Here is a 25,932-nt window from a genome sequence, read left to right as displayed (position 1 = left end):
CGGTCTCGGGAGCGGCTGCGCCCCGGTGGCACCGCGGACCCGCCGCGGACCCTCCACACAGAGCGCGCGGCGCCTGGGGCCAGGCCCCGCACGGAAGTGAGGTCACCTCACCCCTGACCCGCGGTGAGCATGAGCGTTCCAGAAGGTTCTGGAATCTGTGGGCCCCGGAACATGAATGTTTCATGCTGCAGCCCGTAGCGCATGCGTAGTCGTGGCCCGCGGCCCAGCGCGACAGGCGGGCTATGGGCGGGCGCGGAGGCCATGCTGGTTCCGGGGCCGGGCGGCCGGAGCCGCACATGGGCCGGCGGCGGCTCGGGGGCGGGGCTGAGGCGGTGAGTGCCGAGCGCCGCCCGCCGCCGCCGCGCCAGACGTGCCCGCGAGTCCGCAGAGCCGCGGTGCTGCTCCCGCGCTGCCGCAGGTGAGCGGGAACGCGGCCGGGGTGCCGGGCCCGCGCCGCTCTGCCCGGCCTGGGGCGGGCACGGCGACCCTGCTCCTGTGGCCGCGGTTACCGCGGGGCCGCACGCCAGAGGCGGCTGGGCCCGAGCGGCGGGAGCGGGGGGCGGCCGTGCTGCGGGCGTTGGGTCCGGGTGGCGGGAGTGGGGCCCAGAGGCTCCTGCGGGTGGTGGTGGCGCGGCGGGCCCGGCGGGGGGCGGGCGGCGCTGACCTTGCTGCGCGTGTCCTGCTGCAGCGGCCATGTGGCCGCGGGGCCCTGCCCGGCGTGGGGGCTCCGGCGGGCCCGGGGCGGTGGCCGCGGCCTTGTCTCTCTTCCCTCTGCCCTTGATGGCGTAGGGGGGTGGGGGAAGGTTACCCGAGCTCCCCTCGTCATGGCCCCGCCGCTGTAGCCGCGGGCGGGCGCGGCCCCCGCGCTGAGCACATGGAGCCGCGGGCGCTCGCGGTGCCCTCGGCGTGTCCTGCGGCGCTCCGGGGGAAGCTCGGCGGGAGGAGCTCGGAGCTGCTGCAGGCCGCGCAGGGAGGCGCTGCTGCCGCGCGGGTCTCGGCCTGAGGATCGGGGATACCCAGCCCCGGTAGTTGCAGCTGTTTATATGCCTTGATTTTAGCCAGCTAAAAAATTCGAGAGTCATCATGCCTGCTGTACTTCCTGAATCTGTTCTCCCTCTTTTTATGTAGAAGTGGCTGTGCAAACCATAACGCTTTTGTTTTTCTCTACGTTTCTTTTTATATTTTAGACATGCTCCGTTTATCTACAGTACTCCGTCAGATAAGACCAGTGTCCAGAGCCCTCGCCCCCCATCTAACACGAGCCTATGCAAAAGATGTGAAGTTCGGAGCAGACGCCAGAGCTCTGATGCTACAAGGAGTAGATCTTTTAGCAGATGCTGTAGCTGTCACCATGGGGCCAAAGGTAAAGGAAGATTTGGCCTTTATGTTATTAGCACAGACCTGGCTGAAACTACTGTAACAGAGAACAGTTGTAGGGTTTCTCTCGGTGAAGCTGCACGATTGGATTTGCAGAGCTGGAATGCAGAGGGGTAGGGGCATGGACAGGCTCCTGTAAGCAGCTGTAGTCTCATATTTGTCACCAGAAGTGGGATAGTAGTGTTTGTGCTTTTCATAGTAACAAAGTAAAATTACTTGGATTCTTGTGAAAGGTACAATATATTCATTTGAACAGTTTGAAGGTTAAGGAGATGTGCATAATGTGTTACCAGCTCAGTTGATAACCTGTAACAGTGCAGTAGATAATGTAACTGTCTGTGTCATGGGGTAGGTTAATTAGCATGTGGGTGGCTTGGGTGGGATCTTTTTAATGGTGTTACTTTTGCTCATAAATTGTTTTTTTTTTACAAATTACAATTTTATATTAGTTCACCTTTTAATTTTAACAAGTTTTAAAAAACATTCAAAGTGTAATATTGAGTTTTCAGTTGGCTGGTATTTACCAGCCTAAGTGAAATTTCGAGGAAATGGCACTCATTTGTGTTATCCTATATTCTGTCCTGTAAGGGAGATCGGGGTTTCTTGGAGAGCCACCTATGGTATTCTGCATAGTCATGCAATGTGCAGTAGAGCTTGAAATGAGATTCCTCTTTTTGAAGAAGAGACACTGACTTTCTTGGGGCTCCTATGAATATCTGTTCCTGCAGTAGCATGTGCTTGATAGTTCTTCTGAGGGCTACTTGGCCTCTGTAACATTATTTCATTTATTACCTGCACTTTTTTAGTCATCTATCATCTTTATTCAAAGACAAAAATGCCCTAAATTGAGCAGATGAAGGTTAAGGAACAATTATGTTAAGAAGCTGTGGCTACTTGAATAAAGTTTAAATTTGGTTGGTTCATTTAACTCTTGGTGGGGTTTTTTTGATCAGGCTGCTTTGTGAATGCTGAAGCATAGTTCTAATTCACTGGCTAAAGGGCAGCTGCTGATGCAACTTCGTGTAACCTTAGGGGATTTTTCTTTGTTTTGCTGTTCTCTATGTATTTGTTAAAATGAGGGGTTGTATTCAGTGCCTGATTCTGCTCCTGGCATTTTTAAGAAACATCACTCTGGTGAGGAAACTTCCTTTGGCACTACATTTTAAGGAACCCAGTTTGCAGTCTCACACAATCTTTTGGTACTGTTCCAGCACGTGGAACAGAACTGGTTTGTGTGGGAGCTCAGCTTCTCAATATGCAGGGCTGTTCTAAACGCTTGTGCAGTTACTGGTGGTGTTTGTTCCCTTCTTCAGGAACACAGACAGGTGTGTTTTTGCTGAGAGCAAGCTCTTCCATGTGATTAATTATGTGTAGGTTTTGTTGTACTCCTCAGAGCTGCAAACCAAATATTTGGAGTAAGACTACATCAAAATACAAAATAAAATCAAGTAAAGTAGGAGACATATGAAAAATATTCTGGTAGCATGTTCCTCTAGAGAAGAGTTTTGCTTATTCTTGAATCACTTTTATATTTAGAACTGCAGGTCAAATAAGACAGTAGTAGGGAATGCATTGTTTTGGCATTAGTGTTCCATGACACAGAGGTAAATTTCCAAAAGCTCTTCCCCAGGTCCAGCCTGAGTAACTGAAGCAGAACCTTTCCTTGTAGCTGCTGGGGTGATTGTGCTTCAGGAGCAGCGTGGCCTCGTCCCTGGCAGGCAGCCAGAGCTGGTTCAGGCACTGAGCAGATGTGGGTGGGCTCTGAGCAGGGGAGGGGCACAGGGCAGCAGCATGGGAATCTTTGCCTGGCACATGATTCCCCACTCTGGGCTGGGAGGGCTCTGGCAGGACCTGGCAGAGCAGGTGAGAGGATTTGTGCAGGGCTGGCTGGGAGAGACAGTGCTGAGCTGGGGCAGTTGCTCTCCCCTCCCTCTTACAGCAGCTCCAGCTGTCAGGATAGTAGAGGAGTTTGAGGGCAGCAGTAGGCCAGAAGTGGCTCCTTGTGTTTCTGCTGCTTCCAGCTCAAACTGGAACATGATTGCTTGGGGCAGCTGTTGGCTGTTGAATTAATCTGTGAACAGGCCATGTCCTTGTGCAGGTGCATTTGCCTTGTGGTCCCTCTATGGTTCACAGCTTCCCACGTTAGCTGTGTCTGTTGGATAGAACAGTGCAGTTTTTCAGTTGGATCCAAGTGTGAGCTAAGATGAGAAAAGCTTGGTAACTCGTACTGTTTGAGAAATTACTTGAAGTATTCTCAGTTCTGTTAATCAGTAATGAAGTTTGCAAGTCTTTGCAAGCTTTTTTTTTTTTTTTCCCTTCTAGCACATGCAACAAATTGAGCTTTGCATTACTTGTTTTCCAATCACAAAAAACATATATTGTGATCTGATGAAAATTTTGGAAATTGTTTCTTTGAGTTGCTGTATTTTAATTTTGAGGTAAAATATTAGCAGTAGAGGAAATACCTTACTTTTTCTCTGTAAGGTCAATCTTACTTAATTGCAGACTGTGGTATTAAGCATTACGGCTGAAGAATGGAGCCTCACTCTGTGAAAGCATAAAGTCTTTGAGCCATTTTTCTGGTTTTGGATAACCTTGGTATTAAAGTGTGTGCTTGAGAAGTCCTAGCTGAATGCCCTGTGTAAGGTGTTCAGTTGTGGCTGTTCAAAGGTTTCAGTTGAGCTCTTGAGAGCAACATGCTGTGAGTTGGCTTGGATTTGAAATTTGTTGTTTGTCCCCCTAGGGAAGAACAGTTATTATTGAACAAAGCTGGGGAAGTCCCAAAGTGACAAAAGATGGTGTGACAGTAGCAAAGGCAATTGACTTGAAAGACAAATACAAAAACATTGGAGCCAAGTTAGTTCAAGATGTTGCCAACAATACCAACGAAGAAGCAGGAGATGGTACCACTACTGCAACAGTCCTGGCACGTGCTATTGCCAAGGAGGGCTTTGAGAAGATCAGCAAAGGAGCCAATCCAGTAGAAATCAGGAGGGGTAACTTTTTTCTGTTGCTTTTAGTATTTGATAGCTGTCTTTTCTTTTTCATATCCTAAATTTGATTTTTTTCTGTTTGAAGAGCCACCATAAAGGGTTATATGAAGAAATGTTTAGAAAACACATTTTTTTCTAATACTGTGGATTCTGAATAATCATCAGTTTTTCTAATTATTGTACTACTTTACCTGCAGTCAGCTTACTTGTTTAAAGTAAACTCCAGTTAAAGCCATTTCTGCATTTAATTAATACAACAGCCATGTAAATAAATCTGTGGTAAATTCTGATTGTGACAGAATCTCATACCAATTTCAAAACACCCATTACAACATACAAATGACAATATGGAATAAGAACTATCAGGTTTTGAACATGGAAACAATGCATTTCTGCAGTGTGGACTTTTGTTTGAAAGGAAACCTGTTCCTTGTGGTGGGCTGGTGCTTTGCTTGTGTTTTCTGTGCTGTGTACCTTGTTTTGTTTGCTCACAAGTGCCCTGTTCATCCTCAGGGGTGATGCTGGCAGTGGATGCCATCATAGGTGAGCTGAAGAAGCTGTCAAAACCTGTTACAACTCCAGAAGAAATTGCACAGGTAAGAAAAAGCACACAATAAAATGCATCCCAAGTTCAGGCAGCTGTTTCTCAGAAAGAGTTTTGCGAGGTCAGGTTTAATCAAGTTATGTGCATCTGACACTGGGTACTTTTCTTTATCAGAAGTAGTCTTCAAGTGCACTGGCAGAAGCTAGTTCAGAAGGCGGGCAGATTTTTTCATCTTAGGTTTCATTCCAAAGTGTGGTCTTAAAACATAAATGTGTGTACCTGGGAAGAATTGATGGGAGCAAAGCTCTGTTGAGAATAGAAGAGATGGCAGAGTGCTGAGGGTGTGATAGATCTGCTGTATGAGATCAGGTTCAGGTGTGCTGGTGGTCCTGAGTTCTTTATCCCTGTGCCTGGAGATGGCCTGAGTGTGAGCCCAGTGCAGGCAATCTGGCTCTGTGCTGCAGCTGCCCAAGAGCCTGAGCCCTCCTAACAGAGTTCCTGGCTCCTGCTGCGAGTGTGCTGCAGTCAGCTGCCCTGCCTTGTCAGAAATGTGAGCATTGCAAATGGTTATTCTGATTTTTTTTATCGTGAGACAACATCTTGCATTGGGAAATAAGTCTAAATTTCTCACTCTTTCAGGTTGCCACAATATCAGCAAATGGAGATCAGGAAATAGGCAATATAATCTCTGATGCAATGAAAAAAGTTGGACGAAAGGGTGTGATCACTGTCAAGGTAAGAACTGGCCAACATACGAAGTGACAAGTGACTGTCTGCTGTTAGTGCTGGCTTTTGACACATGTGATGCTGCTGCAGCTCATGTTCCATAATTGCTCCCCTGCTCCTTTAGATCAGAGTTAGATCACTGTTCCCTCTTACATTCCTTCTGTTTTGGAGAGAAGCACATGAAACTGATGTGGGATCCCGAGCCTTTCAATCTGTTGTGTGCAATATACTAAAACTATTTCTACTTCTGGTAGCAGAGATTTTAATGCAGACTTTCTTGCATCTAAACAGGATGGAAAAACTCTAAACGATGAACTGGAAATCATTGAGGGTATGAAATTTGACAGAGGCTACATCTCTCCGTATTTTATTAACACAACTAAAGGTGAGTTAACAATAAGCCATGTCAAACACCTTAGAGTGGCTTGTGTCAGTCAGAACTAATGGCACCCATTAAATGCTTTGCAGTCCCTTGTGCTGTGCAGCACAGCAAACAGAGCAGTGAGTCCTTCCCCATCAGAAAACTTGGAACTTGGCAAAAGCTTGGAGTTTTGGGGCTTCTTTTTACTTACCTGCAAAGTGTTCCTGTGAACATCAGGCTGGCCTTGCAACACAGCAGAACAATGAAGAATTGAGAGTAGAGTCTTGGAGAAGACAAGTTGTCTCTTTAATGCAGTTGGAAAGTGCAACTGTTGCTCCAAAGTAGCTGCTTAAGTTAAAAGAATGTTTGGTATGTTTTTGTAATGGAATTGTTCAGATAATGCATGTTGTTTCTGCAGGGCAGAAATGTGAATTCCAGGACGCTTATGTTTTAATTAGTGAAAAGAAAATTTCTAGTGTACAGTCCATAGTTCCAGCTCTTGAAATTGCCAATGCCAACCGCAAACCTCTGGTCATCATTGCTGAAGATGTTGATGGAGAAGCGCTCAGCACTCTAGTCTTGAACAGGTGAGGCTTAAAATACAGTTTTTTTCCTGTAGTGTTATGCTGTTTGCTTTCTTACCTGTGCCAAAGAAACAGCAGCTTCTAACATCATCATGCTTTGTATCAACTCAGACAGAATTTCAGTTGTGTCCTAACTACCTCTTTGAGAAAAACCGCCTTAGTTCATGATGGTCTCTTTATTTGCTTGACTGTTAGAGCTGCACTGAAATAATTTGGATTAGAAATTAGACTCATTCTCTGAATTTTTCTGTTCAGACTGAAGGTTGGCCTTCAGGTTGTTGCTGTGAAAGCACCAGGTTTTGGTGACAACAGGAAAAACCAGCTTAAGGACATGGCAATTGCTACTGGTGGTGCTGTAAGTAATGTTTCAAGTAATTTTTTGGTCCAAAGAACGTTAATGCTTTTTAAGGAGGAAAATACTGTGCATTTTTGTCTCCTTGGCTTGTATTTGCTGGGTTGCAGGCTGTGTTTTGTTCTTTCAAAAATGTAACAGTAACTGATGTTTGAATCTTCCTGTTTTTTCAAGATGCAGACACTGAAAATTGCTGTGTAATACAGTCCTGGCCAACCATAAGTGATATTTTCTTGTAACTGACTGAAGTCACATGAGATTTCCTTGCAGGATTTAGGTTTTTAAGGGGAAGGAGGAACTCCAAGGCAGTTGCCTTTATATAAAACTGATTATTTCACAATTGCCTGGACTCAGATGTGGCAAATACAATCATTTAAGATGTTTGGAATATACTGAATTTTTTTACTATTAAACTTTGCATATAGTTGACACATTGATTAATGTCCCTTTAGCTGCCCTTTTTTAATATTCACTTTAAAATCATAGCATGATACTGGGACTCAGAGGAGGCTGCTGAAATAGAACTTTTTGTTTAAGGTAATAGCAGCACAAAGTAACAAACCAGCAAACTGTTCTGAAGTCAGTGACATATCAATATCTGTAACTTCTGAAAATACAAGGAGATGAGCAGTGACAGGACCCAAGGAAACACCATGAAACTGTCAGGGAGGTTTAGTTTGGATGTCAGGAAAAGGCTCTTCACCCAGACAGTGGAACTGCAGTAATGTGGTTACTTTGCACTGGTAGTCCGCTGTATGTGTTCATGTACTTGTAGATTAAAAAAACCTGATGCGTGGGGAACCTGTGAATTCCATATTTTCACATAATGTCTTTCAGGTGTTCGGAGAAGAGGGCTTGAACCTAAATGTCGAAGATATTCAGCCTCATGACTTCGGTAAAGTTGGAGAGGTCATTGTGACAAAAGATGACACCATGCTCCTTAAGGGGAAGGGTGAAAAGGCTCAGATTGAAAAACGCATTCAAGAAATAATCGAACAGCTAGAGGTTACCACCAGTGAATATGAAAAAGAGAAACTGAATGAGCGGTTGGCCAAACTCTCTGATGGAGTAGCAGTATTGAAGGTATTAAGAACTTGATGAAATGATGAACTAAAGCCTTAGGCTTCTTGAGTGCTGAGGTACAGAAGAAGACTGCCAGTATGGGAGAGGGTGGGTTGGCTTTCTGGCACTTTTAGGCATTGGCTGCTTAATTTGGTGGCAGCAGTGCTGTCCCAGCCTGGCTCTTGTGCAGCCCTTGATGTGTGGCTTTCTCACAGGTGGGCGGCACGAGCGACGTTGAGGTGAACGAGAAGAAGGACAGGGTCACCGATGCCCTGAACGCCACACGCGCGGCCGTGGAGGAGGGCATCGTCCCGGGCGGGGGCTGCGCGCTGCTGCGCTGCATCCCAGCCTTGGATGCCTTGACTCCAGCCAACGAGGATCAGAAAATTGGTAAGCAGAGGACTTGAAGATGTGGGTAGAAGTGGTACAAGCAGGCTTTCTCTTGTCCTGAGGCTTTATCAGGTGGCTTTCAGTGAGTTTTTAGATACTTGATCTTAGGAACATCACATTTCCTTGGTGTGGCGGTCTCTGCTTTTGAGTGTGAAGGGGTTTTTTCGCCGCATTGCTGACTGGACTGTGTAAGACCCAGTAGCAGTAAAGCAGCAGTATCCCAGCACAGAGTGCCAAATGTTCAGAGTTGGGAGCTGGCTTTTAAAGTCTTTGCAGATGACAAAATCTAATAATGCTCAAGAGACTGTGGCAAATCAAGGGGGAAAAAAGCTTTTTCATGTTACACTTAAAGAGTAATACTACTCCTTACTACTTTTTGTAGAAGTAGAACTAAAATCTGCATGAATATCCTGCAGAGATTTCATTTGTTGGCAAGTGTCAAGTAGCAGAGAACCTTTCCTCCTGGAACATCATGATAAAAATAGCTTATGTTCTTGCTTGGATGGTTTTCTCTTTGTATTGATCTCTAGCACAAAGGCATTCCTTGGCAGTGGGAGTCGTGTTGATATGTGGAGCTCCAACTATCTTGTTTCTTGCAGGCATTGAAATAATCAAGAGAACACTGAGAATCCCAGCAATGACTATTGCAAAGAATGCTGGTGTTGAAGGATCATTGATAGTTGAAAAAATCCTGCAGAGCCCATCAGAAGTTGGCTACGATGCAATGCTTGGGGACTTTGTAAATATGGTAGAAAAAGGAATCATAGACCCAACAAAGGTAAAGTAAAAATCCTAATTTTCAGCTTTGCTTCCTCCTGCCTCCTGCGATGGTCAGCAGGTTTTAAGTTGTTTCTTGCCTATTTTTAGGTTGTGAGAACTGCTCTGATGGACGCTGCAGGTGTTGCATCTCTCCTATCAACAGCAGAAGCAGTGGTGACTGAAGTTCCTAAAGAAGAAAAGGAGCCGGCAATGGGAGGAATGGGTGGGATGGGTGGAGGAATGGGAGGTGGCATGTTCTAATTCCTGGGGTAGGGATGCATCATGAGCTGTGCTGTTGAAGACTGACAGTTCTGACTTCAAAAACTTGAGCTATCAGTGTGAGAGGATGGATAGTGACTGAAGTGAGGCTGGTGTTGAAAAGAATCACTGTAACCATCAGTTACCGGATTTCATTTAACACACGTGTAATTGTTTACAGTCATTGTCCATGCCTACAGATAATTTATTTTGTATTTTTTGAATAAAGACATTTGTACATTCCTGATAACTGGGTGCAAGATCCATCTACCAAGGTCCTGATTTGAACTTAATTAAGGCACTTGATATTCTATTTCAGAATTTCTTGGTGCTTACCAGTACTCAGAAGAACTTGGAAGCCACTGTGCGTGAGACTAGACAATTGTGTACAAAGTAGGCAAATAGAGTTATGTGACCTTTATGTAATAAACTGCTCAAAAGTTACAAAATGTATCACCTTCTTCATCTGCACACAAAGCCATAGTTATGGGAGAGCCTGGACAGCCTGCTGCTGCTTCTAAGATTTAGTAGAAATTGACACTTATGCTTGAAAAAATGACAGGGCATTTCACTCCAGAAACATTCCTTTGTCTAGAATGTTTCTCAGAAATGCAAGTGCTTTAATTTTGGTAAGAAATATCTAAGTTGAACTGCACTACAGTTCTTTGAAATATTAAACAATGCTCTGAAAACAAGGCATGTGCACTGACTTTATTTTGCCCTATCTGGTTGTCTCACATGTTGAAACAGGCCCAGTGTACCTTTCACAGTCCCAGGGGAAGGGAAGTGCCCTGAGGGCATCACACAGGTAAGTCTTTGCTAAGAAAGGGTTCTGGGGTTTTTAAATTGTTTCTTTGCTCAGTTATAGTACCTGGTTACTTTACCTTGAGTCTTCATTCTTACCTTCCTCCTTTCTGGTCAGGGGTAAGGATTTAGTTATTTTGTACTAAAAATGATGCTTTACCCCTTTCTGTGTTCTTTGATCTGACACCACTGCTAATATTGTATATGTGGAGTCTTTTCTACTTTCCAGCCTGCAGAACAATGGTGTGCCCAAACTTGTGTATGTTTCTCTGCCTCAACAATCAAAATTGCTTTACAATTTCTCAGTTCTGTATAAATGCCCTTAATCCAGCTGTTGCTTTCCCCTGCTTCCTGTTCTTAATAAGAACTATCCTTCCACAGATGGGATGTGTGATATTCTAATTTTTAAGTAAAATGGTCTGAAACTGTTTCAGGGCTGTCTTTATTTTGAAACATACTTTTCTATGTTATTTAGTATGCCATTCTCTAGTAACCATATGGATTATATATGCTGCAGAGAAAGGACCAGCTTCAGTACCTGCCCTGAAGCTTCACCTAATTTCAGTAAGGAAATTTGGTAACATAAGGCAGTATAAAGTAAGGATTTAGAATCTGTTCAACCCTATTCACTTGGTTTCTTCAGAGGCTGGGAAGAGGGTATTTCAGGAATAGACGTACTGAACACGTATTTAATCAAGATGGCATTATCACAGTGGGAGTATGGTACTGAAAACCCTTGAAGAATGAAGGTTTGGTGCTTTCTTGTGTGGTTGTCTGACAGCTGGCCTTTTGGCTGTGCTTGCCTGCGAGAAGTGCAGGACCTCTTGTTCCCTGCCTCCAGGGAGGACAGCACTGGTTCTCAGAGGTAACACTTGTTTTAAAGTGTTCTGTTTGCATTAGATGAGATGGAGGTAACCAAAGTGCAATGTGTAACAGAAGGAGTAAAAGGGACAAGTTCAGCCTGCCAACTGTACTACAAATTCCAGATAGGGCCACTGGGAACCACTGGCTATAGCTGAGACTACTGCACTCAAATTACAGTACTCCTTATGGATTTCATCCCTGAAAATGAGGGGGAAGTGCAAGGGCAGTTGCTGGTCATGCCAGGAGTAGCTTACCTTTGCCACTCATTTGGATTCAAAGCACCACTCCTCAGTGGTTGCCAAGCTCTGCCATTCTCTGGGAAGCCCGTGTGTCAGTTGGCCTCTGCTTGGGCAGAGCTGGCTGAGCTGCTGCTGTGAAGTTTGGTTCCCACCAAGTTGAGTTAATGTGTTACAGTGCTGAAAAACCCCAGGAGCTTGGCTAAGAATTGGCTAAGGCAGAGCTTGGGCCGTTTGGCGTTTAACGGCAGCCTGAGATAGCCTGGATTACAGGAGCTGCCAGGTGTCTGTTACTGATAAGGCTTTAAGCTGCACTTGATTGCAGCTTTTGAACATTATATATCTGTCTAGCTGAGCAGGTGTGTTTGGCACAGTGTAAGATCACACCCACAGCTCAGATAAGAAATAGATGCCCCAAAGGAGGAGCATGGCACTTTGTACAAAGAAATTTATAGGTGAGGTGGTTGTTACAGTTTCCCTTTACGTCTGATGAACTTCATGCAGCATCAGCTCCCGAGGGATGCTGGTTTCTGGGCCATGGAGTTTGGATGCTCTTCTTTCAAAGGCAGCAACCATCTGCTTTACAACTTCATCAAAAAATAGTGTAGCAAGTTTTGAGTGTAGAAGTGAACGAAATTCAAAAGAAATCTGTTTAAGAAAATAAAAGATAATTAATTTTCCTATATGTACAGTTGTAAAATGCTGTTACAAACAGACAACTCTATTAAAGAATCACCTGAATGCTGCAGGTAAGCTGTAGGACAGTTAAAACTGAGGAATAGGTGAATGTGGCTGAGAAGGAAACCCATATTCCTAGGTCTGAGGAATGTATCCCTGGCTTTTCCATTAGAAGAATCCTCTCATTCAGTTCTTTCACCTAACCTGTCTTTTCTTTAATAAATGATTCATTACAAAAGAGGTTTGAGGTAATGAAAAACCACTGACAAACAGTAACTGTTATTTTGTGCACAGAATTCACCTGGGGGACAAAAGATGTCTGAAGAAAATCCTACATGGCAAGACAGCACACTAACAGGTAAGCTGGAACACGCCCAAGAAACCTAAAAGCACCTTGAAATAGTTACCTATTAAATGCCAATATTTAAAATCAGTTTTTCCTTGTTGGTGGCAGTAGTTATTGTAGGTTCAAACAAGCAGTTTAATGACTAAAACAATAGATTTGGTTTGTGTGTCACATCTCCCATCTGAACAGCTTCCATTCCCGACTTGACACCAACAGTTAATGAAATGGATTGGAAGTTAAATAATTTTTGTCATTCCTAAAAAATCAGATTTAATGCCACAAGGAGTAAATACAGCTTCTCCCCAATTCCTTAAGAGCAATACATGTTAACTGCAAAGCAGTAGCAGAGAAGTAATTAAACAGCCTGGCCCATTAGCCAAGTGTAGCTTCATTTACATTTGCTTAACCTCAAGCATCAGTAAAATTACCGTGCCTCTTACAAGTCTGAGAGTTTGGCATCATGCTCAGCAATTATGTCAGTCTTGAGATATGGTATACATTAATGAAGTTTGCAGGTGGTAAAAATGGTGGTGTGCTTCAGTCTATGAACCAAATCATTTGAGAGCTGAAATCAAAGTAGGAGAGTTCCCTGCTCTATGTGGATGCCTCCTGGAATCAGGCTGGCACAACAGGATACAGCAGCTTGTGGGAACCAGCATAGCCCGAAACTCAAATAACGTTTTATAAAGCAAACAAACATTCTTGAAATCAAAGTTTTCTCTAGAATATCTGTAATTGCAGGGCCTCTTTTGAGGAGTTTGTTGTGAAATGCTTATCATCTTTGCCTGCACTTGCCCAGAGGCAAAGAGCAGCAGGGCAGTAACTGGCAGGGGTTAAGTTCACTCAACTGCACTGGCTTCTGCTGCCTCAAAACAGGGTAAGCAGTAAGATACTGTTGATACTGTTCCCCCAAGAAAATGAAAATGTCCATATCCAGTTCAGTTTTGGTTCTCTTTAACTGAAGTTCTTGACCTGAAACGTCAAAATGTGGCTTTGGTTTGTGAAGGTATGGTGCTGTTTTCTCACAGAGCCCGTACTTTGATTGTAGGGTTTAAAGAGTTTTTTTATTCAAGTTTTTTACCTGATTTAGGCTTGGGTTAAAAGATAGCTTACATACGTTAATAGAAAGAACTGACGTTTATTTGCCTAAAGAAATACAAATAACATGAGCACATAACATGCAAGCCATTAAAAATGTGTTTCTTTGAGTGCCTGTACATTAATTTTTATTGCTGAACTGTATTAAGTGCAATACAGTAACAAGCTGAAAGTTAATAACCTAAGGAGATTAATGTCCTAGTTTAAAAATACTCCCAAAGCTATTTCCTATTTACTGCAGATAATTTTCAAAGCAGAGCATTCCAGTAGATGGCAGCATGATTAGCCCATCTCTCTGTACTTCTGCAGCCTGTTCCAACTCTCAGCTCAATGCAACACCTACACTTTTTATTAAATGTAAGAAAAAACGTGATGGCAGACATGGAAAAGTAGTAACTCAAATGGAAACAGCTTTTCTGAGAGTGAAATCAGGCTAAATCAGGTGCTAGATCTAAAGAGTAATAGTTCTGGGCTGCAGTGATATCCCATCATAGATTAGAGACAGCAAAAATCTGTTACACTTGTATTAGAGAAGGAAGGAGTAAAGCTTAAAATACATGAAAGAGTAAAATTGGAAGACAGGAAATTAAACTGACCAAACAGGAAGATGGCAGAACACTGACTTTCTGGTACCAAGCACATTTAGGCTGTAGAGTGATTAAAGAAAGTAGCAAAGTATATTTGGCATTTCGCCTGCATTTGACTGTCTAAAACCTTCAGTGTGTTTAGAGCTGTAGGGTGAGAGGTGCCTACAGGAGGGGTGTCCTAGACTGCTTCATGACACATGGACACCTCACGGAAGGCTGCAGTCTCTGAAGGATACTGAAGTGGTTTCCAGCAGTAAAGTTTGCACAATATATTTGGACAGAATTGACTGAAGTTAACTTGTTTTCTGAGTATAAGTGCTTAAAGGAATAGTACAGACATTTAGAAAGGCCCCCTCAGCTGAAGATGAGTGTTTCTATGTGCTGCTCCTAGCATGTGGTAGTTTTAATTGCCATACTTACTGAAAAATCCAATGTACATGTCCTTGGATAACCAGGGATACCAGGGCTCAAACGCCACACTGTTTCCAAGTGATTAAAGAGTTTTCCATCTGTGCATGAGGCCTAAAATAAAGTTTTAAAAATCAAGCTACAATTAGACTTTTACAAATGTGACAAACAGGTTTTACTGCAGCTTGACCGTCACTGTAAAATAGTGATGGTCACAGCATAATTAAAACTGTTCTTACAGCACAGCCAGTATGAGATCCTATATGCACAATTATTGTCAGTTGTCAATTACAGCAAAATAACTGAAGTCCTTCCAAGGCAGAGGAAAATCTGGCATGTGGAGTGTCATAAAACAGATCTGTGGCATGATATACAAGACATCCAAATACATAACCTCAACTGTCTTGGAATTTGTAGAGAAAATTTCTGCAACATTTTTTGGGTCTTTTTTTTACAAGTTCTTATTGTTATCCCAAGGAGCTCTGCTCCAACAGACTGGCCTCAGGGAATAAGTGTTGCTTGGGTTGGAAAGCTGTGGTGACTCATCTCAAAGACTAATCACCAGCACAAAAACACCTACATTTCTCTTTCCAGGACTGAGATAATGCATGACCTTGCTACTTCTACATCAGAAAGGGAAGGAGTAGAGGGAAGATTAGATACAAAAAGCTGGGCCTACTTTTCCCTACTGCTGTCAAAACAGCAAGAAAAATGGGAAAACTGTCCCCCTTTTTGGACTCTTAAAGTAGCAAACTCACTCCATGCTTTCCTCCTCAGCAAAAACTGCTGTTCCCAATCTGATTTTTCCATTGTTTAAGCCCTAAAAAAGGGAAAACCTTAAGCAACAAAGATGCTTGAGCACCACACAAGGTTCTTTTGCCTGGAGTTACTTGAGAGGACAGTGAAATAGTCCAAGCACAAAATCACTTCCCTAGAAATGTTCCTGCAGTTCTGTGGACATAATGTAAACCTCTAGGAAAAGTAATGGCAGCAGAGAAAAGGCTAATGAGTCTCCAGGGAGGAAATCTGCAGAAATGGCTTTCCTCACCACTTTTGTGGGTTTTCTCTGAGACAAGAATGCTTCTTTTGTGTGAATAAAGAGGGAAAAAGAGTTGGTAAGCCAATCTGATAGCTCTGTGAAAGAAAAAAGCCTGTCTTCTCAAGGAGCAGTAGAAAAGGAGAGCTCTCAGCATGTAAATCACAGATTTTCCATTATAGCTGCTCAACTTTTTTTAATAAAGGGAGAAAAATCTTTTTTTCTTTCCAGAATCAGTAAAGATATTGAATAAAGGCATTTTGTATATTCCTTTTCCAATTTACAACTCCACTGTACTTCAGAAACTCATTTTCTGTTAAGTGTCTCTTACTAGGAAGCCTAGAAAAGAATAGTGAAATAAGATTTTCAAACAATTATTTTGAACAGCAATCAGCTGCTATAATTTCCACTAATTATTCCAAACCAATCAGGATCTGCCAAGGGAGAAGCAGTTTTGCTATAAGGAATCTGTTCTGAGCCATTCTTTACCAAAACAGATTTGAACATTTTAGGCAAATAGAAGATCCAGGCATCATTTAAAATGTTTTCCTTGACACTTTTCTCTTAATTATTGTTCTTGAAAAGCTGAACGGAGAAACATAACTGCTTCTCTTCTAAAAAATTAATTGTAAAAAAATTTACTTTAAATCCACACTTCTGTCTTCCCATCAATATATTGAATAATAATCTCTTCAGCATATTGTACTGAAGCTTAGCGCTTTTTTTTTAGGTTTTCATATTAACTAGTTAAAATTGTGAGAAGCAATGACAGATAGCAAGTCCCTTAAGGCATCAGAAGCTAGAGTTGTCAGAACACTTTTAACTGAGTACTTACATTGCATTCAGAGAGGCATGGACAAAATTGAAAAATAAACAAAAAAATTTTTAAAAAAAGGAAAAATGTTAATATTTTCATTTAATGGCTGCCAGCTTTGCCAATAAAGGCAAATTAAAAAGTGATTCCCTCTCCTCTCTCTTGTGGTAGGTTATGTTTAAAAATACTCAAATTCTCCCCTGTTTATCTAAAGTCTTTAAAGAAAAGCAAGTTTTGAGCCACACAAAGACCTTCCAGCATCGAAGCAAGATGTTCCTGGAATATTCAAATTTCAAGAAACAAAAGTTAAGGAAAATTATGGTTAGGAGAAAAAAAAAATGCAATTACCTTAACTAAATGTGGTCTCACTAGGGTTACAATTGATGTGTATCTCTCTACTACAGGAGGGAATCCTATTTCTAGCTGTGCTTTGCAGTACCCAGACCGCTTCGAGAGTATGTCTGACTTTTTACACCAAGGAACAAAGAGTTTGTAATTCTCCACAACAGCAACAACTTCATACATTTCCTGCATGGAATACCTGGAAATGGACACATGAACATTACAGTTACAAGGTATTTTAACTTCAAATTCAGTATTAAAAATTTCAAAGATGGTATACATGGCATAGGCAATTGAAAGGTGGACATAGTCACTACCATTTGATTTTGGAAATTGAAAATGCAGCTTTGCAAATTAAGAGGAAAGAAAAGTAATACACTAGTAATTGCCTTTGCATAAATAAGCAAAATCTCACACACCATCCAGCAGTAATGTTAGTGAATAATGAACCTAGTGCCTGCAATATCAGGTAATCATGCATATACTTCAAATGGAAACACTTTTTCAAGCACAGCTGTGTCTTTGTTTTGGTAGATCTTGGACATTCCACAAAGAAGAAAAAAAACCAAAAAACCATACTCCATGGCTCCCAAGACAAGATGTACCAAAACTCAAGTACTACAGTTCATAAGGTTTAAACAGAGGAGCACTATGTTATTTTAGCCCAAATAAAAAAGCTTAATTAAAAAAGAGATGCAATGGAAAAACCTTCCAGCATCACACAACGGCTGATACTGGAAGGGACCTCATTTTGTCCAACACAGTGCTCAGGCAGGATATTGAAATCAGATGAAACAACATTAAAGCAACTTTTTAGCTGATTCTGCTGTAACGTGGCAAAGTATTAAACCTAGCTATGGTTTTTAATTTTTCATTCTGAATCTGAAACAGATGGAATTAAGTATGTGCTTAATTTCTTTTAAAATGAAGCATATGTTCAACAGTACTCAGCAGTGAGGACTATTGGACAAAAGCCCTTTTAAATGACTAGACAAGATCTGTTGCAGTTCAAGAACTACCATAAAAAGGAATATTAAGTATAGTTTAAAAAAAAAAAAAGCTAATAAATAGTTCATACTGTTGAGGACCAGAGACTGGAGGCAGATCCCAGTATCATTAAATGAACTGAGATTTTCCCACCAGCTCTAAGGCAAACAAGACTCAAAATCTTTTTCTGTGGGAAGTTTCTTCATCACAGAACTAATTATTTTTCTTCTTTTAAAGAAATAAGATCTTGAGAAGTATAATATAATGTAAGTGCAAACACTAGCATGTATTTGGGAGAGAATGGAACAGTTTTCACACCTGTTGATTTATTCACATTTTACTAGATGAAATTATTAATGTTAGTCCAATGTTAATTAACGTATTAATCCATTTCAAGGTTGGTTTTGTTTTGTTATAGAATAGAAAAGTTATTTCTGATGTTTTCTGCTATGGGCCAAGGGCTTTTGGCTCCTACATTTTTTATACCAAATTTCAGACTGGTCAACCTGATCTCTACAAATTTTGAAAGTCAAAACTCCTTTCTAGGTTCCCAGAGCCTTAGGGACATGTGTGTTCAGGGATACTCAGTCTTTTGAACTCCCTAGTGTCTTGGATTAATTGCAGCAAATACAAAATTAATAAGCATGTAAATTCTCTTTCCACAGTTTTATACCAACCCTATTATTCTTCTTTCAGAATATTCTTTTCTTTTATTTATTAGTGGTGTGGCAACATTGAAGAAATTTCTTGAAAAAGTATGGCTCATTACAGGTACTTGCAAAGGAGAAGTTCTGGTCATCAGAATACCACAAGAAGACAAGTGCCTGAAACAGGGAAAATGCTTTTAAATGTATTTCATATCAGCAAAATAAATAACAATGCATTCAGGTAAGACAAACACTCTTGCGTAACATTAAAGAAAATGTCAACTAGATGGAAAAATGAAGGCTTCTAACAATATACAAACTGTCAAAAACACAAGGAGCACCTTTTTTTTTCCCCTAAAAGAAACTAAAAATAGCCCCCAGTTATGACACTGGCAGAGTGAAGTACAAGGGGCCTCATTAACCACAGGCTGCATGGCAGCTTGATTTCACTCAAGCCTCACGTGCATTTAGTCTGCAGAACAGGCTTTCTTAGTAACAACAACAAGGCATAATTTGCAATACTTCAGCCTTTTGGAGTACACAAAATAGAGAAGGTTTCACTTGGAGACAGAAAGCTGAACTCTGCTATAATCCCTCTGCTGCCACCCTTATACTAAAAGGACAATTTCATTTTGAAAGTCCTTCAAAAAAAAAGAAGGTGCTTTTTTTACCCAGCTTTCAACATTTCCTCCAGAAAATATCACCAGAACCTTGGATGCAGTGTTTTCATGAGTAAAACCTAAGAACTTACCTTTAAAAGTACTAGTAATTCTAAGATTGCACCTCAGTGTTCTCTGTGAACATCTACACTAAAATCTAACAAATATTCATCATGTTTAACAGTTCTGGTAAATTACTGATTTTGCTCAGATCAGGTCAGTCAAGGTGCAAAATGTTGCCTCAGAAGCTCTGAATTTTGGCACCAGGAAAATAAAAATGCCACTATTTGCCCTCAGTGACTCTGCAAACCTAAGCTAACGAGTAACCCAGGTCTTTTACTGATCTTCCTCTAACTATATAATCAGGACTCTACTTCTAGATTCACGTGGTTAAAAATGGAGCCAACCTCTTACGTAATGCCCCTTTTTTTTTTTTCTTTTCTTTTTCTTTTTTTTCTTTTTTTTTTCCCCACCAATCACCAAATTAGTCAGCAAATTAATTACCAGTTTTGAATTAAAATAAATTTAATTTAAATCAGCAATATGTTCTTTAAAAATCAGCATAATTGGAATTCTAATGGAATACAGTAGTTACCCATGACTGAACACATCAGCTTACATAGTGACTGTATTAGGAGTTGGGTAAATAATAAACTGGTAGAGTTTAGAGAAAAATAATCATCATTAGCAGCTGGTTAGAAACAATCTCTACAGACTTTTTAAAAACCAAATGTGCAAGTGGGATATCAAGCATGATGCCTAAAAAGACATTGTAATCACTGCAGTTGAAAATAAACTAAAATGGGACAGAACTATTGTGTCAAAATTAAGAAAAGATAGGTCCGCTTTAAAAACCTTTAGACAGCTCTGCAAATGTTTGTAAAAGTATCTCAAGGGACGTGGTTTTTTTTCCAGATAGAGCATACAAGACTGTTAAGGAAAAGCTTTGGCAGAAATGCTGGAAGGGTGCCAGTAACATTGTAGCTGCCTCAACCAGATTCACAGGAGGTGTTCAAATGTTTGGAGCAGACCTCATTCTGCACAGCTAATTTAAATTCCATTATCTGGGGCTATGTACAGGACACAGTCCAAACCAGTCACCAGGGTTTGTCTCTTGGTTTGTTTTTTATTGTAATGTTGTGCCAGTCTATTGTTTCATGCAGTTTTATCTAAACTTGCTTCAGCCACAGGGCTGAAAAACAATCCCTACAAATAATCTCTCAGCAGCTGAAAGACAATGTCCTTTTTACAATTACAGTGCCATTCGAGGAAGGCAAGGTTAAGAGGTTATAATGCTAACAAGTGCAGTGAGATTCCATCCCTCTCCCAGTTTTATCTGAAGAACAGATGCTTTGAGAATGTGCTGGGCTGGATCCCAGGTCAGGAAAGCAGATCTCTTTAAGAAATCCCTTGGTTTCCATGGACTGTCACACGTTTTGTGAACCTGACCTGGGCCACTGAAGAAAAATCAAGTTCATTCTAGATTTCAGACACACCTGCCACCTCTGTATTTATCCTCTGCCAGTGACAGAACCATCTCCACTCACTGCTTTCTCCCTGAGCACTTGAGGACTAACCACCCAACTCCCATGACCTGAAAAGGAAGCATTTCTAGTGTATGACATGCACATGTAAGTGATTCATATTATGTGATTTTTTTTTTTTTTAATAACTACACCATTTTCTAAACTTGAAGATTAACTTTTTTGAAAAAAGGGCTCTCTTAACTTCTTGTGTAAAGACTGAAATTAGTGCCAGAAGCATGCCTGGGCAAATGTGTTTACTGTACCCCAACTGATACTTTCATCAGGTTAGTGATAGCTGGTTTTATGGTCTGTGAGACATGAGCTGATCCCATTCAAATTCTTTGCCAACAGCTGTTCATATCCCAAAAAAATGAGTGTACCAGCAAGAGCCCTCATTAGCATCTCAGTCTGAATAAGCACATGAGACTAATTTACCACCTGAGCCCTTGAAGCCTGCTACTGAGCACAGTGAGGTTCTGCCAAGCTGGCTGCAGGTACAGAGTGCATTCAGGGGACAACTGCAGGAGTGAATCGTCCCCAGCTCCAAGGCTACAAGTAACACAGCACTGGGTTTGATCCAGCTTGCGCTTGCTTAAAACCAGCTGCCAAGATCGTTGCAGCTTCCACTAGAAACATTTTTAAACTTACTTTGCAAGCAGTTACTTAATGGGTGTCCTTATACCAAAAACACTTCCAGCATTTGATTTTGCCCTGGAGACTAATAAATTACTCTTTAAGACAGCAATTTTATTTACCAGGACTGAGCATATTTAATATTGCAAACACAGCCCTAAGATTATACCACAAAGGATATACAGTAAAAAATATGGTCCAGTGTTACATTATACCACTGCACAGTAAACAGTTTTGTCAAATAATTCCATGAAATTTGACATCATAAGCCAATTTCTATTCCACTTTTTGACAATTTTTATGAGGATGACAGAGTTTGATAAAGAAACACAGCAGCATTGCCATAACACTGGCAACAGGTGAGCCTTTTACACTAAGATTTTCAAATCGCACTCTCTCATCTGCTTGCTTTTTTTTCTTTCAGTTCCAAGGTTAACTCTTCCGCAAAGCACATTGTTTGTCTCGAGCTGTTGCAGCCAGCCTCACACGCGCTTAGGTGAGAAGGAACGTGGTGAACTATCTGAAGGGAAAACATCTTCCTCCGTTTTTAATTCCTTTGAGGGATTGCTCACAACTCTACCACTGTCTCGGGCAAAGAGGAGGCGAGTTTCTAAGCAGGAAACCGGTCCCTCTGTGTCACGCCCGCGGCCACCGCGCCTCGCCCCGCGTACCTGGCGGCGGCCCCGCCGGCCAGCGCCCTGCCGAGCGCCGCGCCGCTCCGCGCCATCCCGGCCGCGCTGCTGTCGCGCCTGTCGCCTCAGCCGCGGCGTGGGCTCGGCCCGCCCTGCCTGCGGGGGCGCGCGGTCACGGGACAGCGCGCGCGCCCGCGCGCTCCGCCTGATTGGCCCGGCGGCGCGCGAGCCCCGCGCGCGGCCATAATTGGGCTGGAGCGCGGGAGGTGCCCCCAGCGAGCGGCGGGAGCGGCTCCGTCCCCCTGTCCGTCCCCCTGTCCGTCCCCCTGTCCGTCCCCGTGTCCGTCCCCGTGTCCCGCAGAGCGCCTGACCCGGCGCGTCCGCGGGAGGAGTCGCTGGTGCTCGTCCCGCCTCCGCTCGGTGCGTGCTCAGGGTTACAGTCAGCAGCAGCAGCAGCTTAAACAGTACGGCCACAGACCTGGCTGTAATCACTGAGCACCGTTTGACACAACCTGAAACCAAGAAGTTATTAATTAACGCTTTCTCGCAATTCACCTTTCCAATACAGGCTCTCTCAAGGAAAGCGTGTTTTACAATTACTCTGCGATTGGAGACCTACTGTTTAAATGTAACTCATCACACCTTTCATATTTTATACAATATGTGTTACGCATAAATTGTTAAAAGGTAAGACTGCGAAATCTATTTCCGCAAAATATTTGTTTGTTTGTTTTTAGTTGCTGGAAGAGAGAGTTACATTTACTAACTTTGATAGGAAGAGTGGCCCCAATTGATCCTTAACACCAGAGGGATGCAAGACATTTCTAATACACTAGAAAAAGATGTACTGTAGGACCATACAGGTTGTTGTTTTTTCAAATGCTATTTTTTTATAACACTACCATAATTAGAAGGTTAGGTTTAAATTCTGATTATGAGGTTTATACTATTAAAAATAATTAAGAATTTTAAGGAACACCTTTCAGTGGGCAAAGAGTCAATCTTCAATAAGGAGAGCATATCCCCATGTAAAAAAAAAAAAGCAATTTTTTATTCAGCTCTATTCCTACAGATGAGTGAAATGAGCAGCTGATTTAGTATGTTCCTTAGGCAGCCAGAGATATGCTGAGGAATGCAAAAATATAGCCATTATGTTCCTGTTTTTAAATACGTTTTGAATAATATTTGCCTTTGAAAGATCTCAAAATATCTCACAATTATACATGTAGGCCAGGAAAAATGATTTACAAACATGGATGATTAATCAGGATATAAAATCACATACATTTTCTCATATTTCATATAACACCAGTGAACTTGGTGTTAGCAATAAGTGAAGTATTTGGCTGTAAACTTGTTGTATAAAGGATTAGACTTGCTAGATCTTCATAAGGTTTCAGTGGACAAAAAAATAAAAAAATGGTTTAAATCTCAGTGCATATCTCCCCACAGCTAGTTTTGAAATCCAGCTGCTCTGTTCTTACTCTGTCCCATTTCCAAAACAGTACTTCTGTATTTATTTAACTGCTCAGGAAGAACATGATCTGCACTAAACCATGTTTAGGGCTCAGCTCAGGCAGGCTCCAAATATATGAACCTTCCAAAGTGTGTTTTTTAACTCACTGTTTTTCCAGTGACAAAAAGGATCCTTTTTACATTATTTCTTCTTGACATCAGAAGCAAAAATGGAAGAGATTTTATTTTGTACTATTTTTTTCTTGCTCATTTTGTTTGAGAAGTTATACGGAGTTGAAACATAGCTGCTGCAGTTAAATATTTCCTCTCTTTGTTTTAAGAACTTCTGCCCTTATCTTTAAGAGACACATGAATGTCAGTGAACTGTGCCTGACACATGAAGCTAAGCACAGACCTGGGCAAAGTGAAGGACTAGGAGTTTACATCAGGTTTGTAGCTTTTTGCATAATGCCAGCTCATTGTACAGCTCTTTATAGCATTGGGTAGGAAGAAAAATTCATACAAACAAAAAGTTATTTTTGGAAGAAGTAGCACGAGGCTGTAGTCAAAAGGCTGCCTTCTTTGAGTGAACCAGTGCCAGAAACTTCTGCTTGCACAATAGATGGGGCCAAGCAAGGACAGGCAAGGAGTCTGGATACTTCTTACAGCAGCAGTGCCAGCTAGTGACAGCTTAAGCTGCCCGTGAAATTGGACCTGAAGCTTACATAAAGCGGGACCTCGAAGGTCTGCTGCTTAGGTATGATTCCAGATCTGCAAAGCTTCTGGGCTCTTAAATCCAATCTGTTTCAAATCCATACAGGAATCTCTGTGAACTCTGTGTACACTTGTATGTGTGGGAAAGGGATGGGAACTCAGTAGGGCTGGTAAACCACTGAGTAACAGCCCTGTCCGTATCCTGTGGAAGCTGTGTGATGGAGTTAATGCTCACGAGCCAAAAGTACACATTCAGGAATTTGACAGGCAGACAAAAAGAACCCAGGGCAGCATACAGAATTTGGTGGAAAAGCAGGGAAGAGACACAAGCAAAAGGCAGTTTTCTCATTGTTTCATCACAGCACAATTTCTGTTAGCACTCACAACACTTTTATGTGTGAAATGGCACATTCCAAAATGACTGAAGTGCTCCTTGGGACCTCATCCCTAGCTTAGATCTGTTTAATAATAGAAGAAATGTACTATTACAACTGTTCTGCTTAACATAAGTTGGAAGTCAGGCTGAAGAAATGAGAGAAAGTTACTGCAAATTGATCTTCACAGTGAATCTGAGCATGTGACATTTACTTAAAATAGTTACATGCATTAAATTCTTGCATAGGGAATTAGTTTGCCTCAACCCTACTGTCACATGTCCCTGGCCAGCTTGATAAATATCTCCTTTTGTAGCCTATGAGTATGTTCAAGTGCATCTTGCTAGAAATGCAGAATGTGAGAACAAAGAACAGAAGACTTTCTGCACCTTCAAGTGACAGTCACTTAACATTTGAGTACATGTAGTTAGTAAATTATTAAAAGCAGAACTGTTCAGCAAACTCCTGCAAACCAATCAACACAAAGCAAAGACTGACAGATCTTTAGATCAGTTGGTCAATCAAATACACATATTAACACAAAAAACATGAGCTTCACATTATTTTCTTTGAGATAACCCTCAAAAAGCCATAATGTGAACTACCAACTTTCATAGGAGGAGTAATTAGTGAAGAATCAATACGAGTTTTGTCATCATGCATTTATCGCCCTTTTTGGAAATAGTTTATGCATTTTATCTGATAAAAAGTTCTCAAGTTGACCTCACTTATTGCAAAAGCTTCTGAGGAGATTAGAGACTTAGCAGGTATACAATAAAACAGCATTATAGTAAATAAACTTTGAAAGTTTAGATATTACACCGTGTTATGAAATGTCACTGATGTGCTGTATTGTTAAGCAATTGTGGACTTTGTACTTAGGTTGCATAAGCAGCCTTGGTGTTTTACTACTACTAAAAGTTGAGACAATAAAAAAATAGCTTGTTCACAACATTTGCCTCTAAGGGACAATTCCCAGGGCTTTGCATGTGGACAGAATCAATCCTATTCAGTTATTAGGTGTACAATAGACAGAGATGCTGAAATGTGTGTACATCACATCAACAGAACTGGGGGAAAAAGTTAGTAATTCCCAAATGAAATGTGGAAGTGGTGTGAGGTCACTTATTGTAGAACAGCTAAACAACTTGTTTACATCCCCACCTAGGTCATTTCATAAACAAGTTCCTCCTTTCTTCTAGACTATATTGTGTTTGACCAAGTTTCTGTTGAATGCCATCAGTGGCTTTGACTGAGCTAAGTGAAATGATTGCTTTCCAGGTTTCACATGCAACACAATTTTTAATGGCCTGGAGTAAGACTTCATTCCACTGCAGCAGTGTACTGCTACAGATAGTCATATAGCTTTGATTCGCTTTTCCCATGTCATCAGTTTCTGACTATTTTTGCCACTTTGAATTAATATAGTGACTTAAAATTCCAGTATGTAGTAACTTCTGCTTTTTGTTGTTAAAGCTTACCTCTGTGATCTTAGATTATTTCACGTATGAAGCAATGCAAGATGATTCTAAATTCCTTCTTCTACCTGCCAGTGGTTTTGGCCAGTTTGGTGTCATCTGCCCATTTTGTAAACACAGCTGCCCTTCCCTCTTTCGAACCTTCACTAAAGTATTGAACAGACTAGACCTGCCTGAAGGGCGAGATTCCAGTTAACCCCCATCTTGT

At 41.7% G+C, this 25,932-nt stretch overlaps 2 protein-coding genes across 3 annotated transcripts; one reads left to right on the top strand and one right to left on the bottom strand.

Moving 5' to 3' along the window:
- The first annotated feature begins 11 nt into the window (after positions 1 to 11).
- Positions 12 to 9,656, top strand: HSPD1 (heat shock protein family D (Hsp60) member 1). 2 transcript variants are annotated; one of them, XM_056495952.1, is made up of 12 exons: positions 12 to 101; positions 1,188 to 1,363; positions 4,121 to 4,373; positions 4,884 to 4,966; positions 5,554 to 5,649; positions 5,932 to 6,025; positions 6,420 to 6,588; positions 6,841 to 6,940; positions 7,775 to 8,020; positions 8,215 to 8,389; positions 8,989 to 9,167; positions 9,257 to 9,656. In XM_056495952.1, exons 2-12 carry the CDS (start codon positions 1,190 to 1,192, stop codon positions 9,407 to 9,409), a joined length of 1,722 nt encoding a protein of 573 aa, XP_056351927.1. In that variant the 5' UTR covers positions 12 to 101; positions 1,188 to 1,189; the 3' UTR covers positions 9,410 to 9,656. The 2 variants fall into 2 exon arrangements, with proteins under 2 accessions (XP_056351927.1, XP_056351926.1); XM_056495951.1 differs by lacking the exon at positions 12 to 101 and adding an exon at positions 328 to 418.
- A 974-nt stretch (positions 9,657 to 10,630) lies between these two features.
- On the bottom strand, positions 10,631 to 22,373 carry COQ10B (coenzyme Q10B). Its single transcript, XM_056495960.1, has 5 exons — positions 21,743 to 22,373; positions 18,284 to 18,430; positions 16,626 to 16,818; positions 14,440 to 14,541; positions 10,631 to 11,958 (listed from the first exon to the last, which is right to left on the bottom strand). Exons 1-5 carry the CDS (start codon positions 21,796 to 21,798, stop codon positions 11,791 to 11,793), a joined length of 666 nt encoding a protein of 221 aa, XP_056351935.1. The 5' UTR covers positions 21,799 to 22,373; the 3' UTR covers positions 10,631 to 11,790.
- Positions 22,374 to 25,932: the final 3,559 nt, after the last annotated feature.

The sequence above is a fragment of the Oenanthe melanoleuca genome, chromosome 7 (genome assembly GCF_029582105.1).
Source record: "Oenanthe melanoleuca isolate GR-GAL-2019-014 chromosome 7, OMel1.0, whole genome shotgun sequence".
In the NCBI taxonomy this organism is placed as follows: Eukaryota; Metazoa; Chordata; class Aves; order Passeriformes; family Muscicapidae; genus Oenanthe; species Oenanthe melanoleuca.
The sequence above is the reverse complement of the archived record's forward strand: the minus strand, read 5'-3'. Positions and strand labels throughout refer to the sequence as shown.

What these genes read in the sequence shown, in the direction of transcription:
- COQ10B (XM_056495960.1), bottom strand. Translation starts at nt 21,798, where the DNA reads ATGGCGCGGAGCGGCGCGGCGCTCGGCAGGGCGCTGGCCGGCGGGGCC. An exon ending in GCCGGCGGGGCCGCCGCCAG is followed by an intron (nt 18,431 to 21,742) that starts GTACGCGGGGCG and finishes TCCCTGTTTCAG; the next exon opens with GCACTTGTCTTCTTGTGGTA. An exon ending in CATGTACATTGGATTTTTCA is followed by an intron (nt 11,959 to 14,439) that starts GTAAGTATGGCA and finishes TTTCTTAAACAG; the next exon opens with ATTTCTTTTGAATTTCGTTC.
- HSPD1 (XM_056495952.1), top strand. Translation starts at nt 1,190, where the DNA reads ATGCTCCGTTTATCTACAGTACTCCGTCAGATAAGACCAGTGTCCAGA. An exon ending in CAATTGCTACTGGTGGTGCT is followed by an intron (nt 6,941 to 7,774) that starts GTAAGTAATGTT and finishes AATGTCTTTCAG; the next exon opens with GTGTTCGGAGAAGAGGGCTT. An exon ending in GAATCATAGACCCAACAAAG is followed by an intron (nt 9,168 to 9,256) that starts GTAAAGTAAAAA and finishes GCCTATTTTTAG; the next exon opens with GTTGTGAGAACTGCTCTGAT.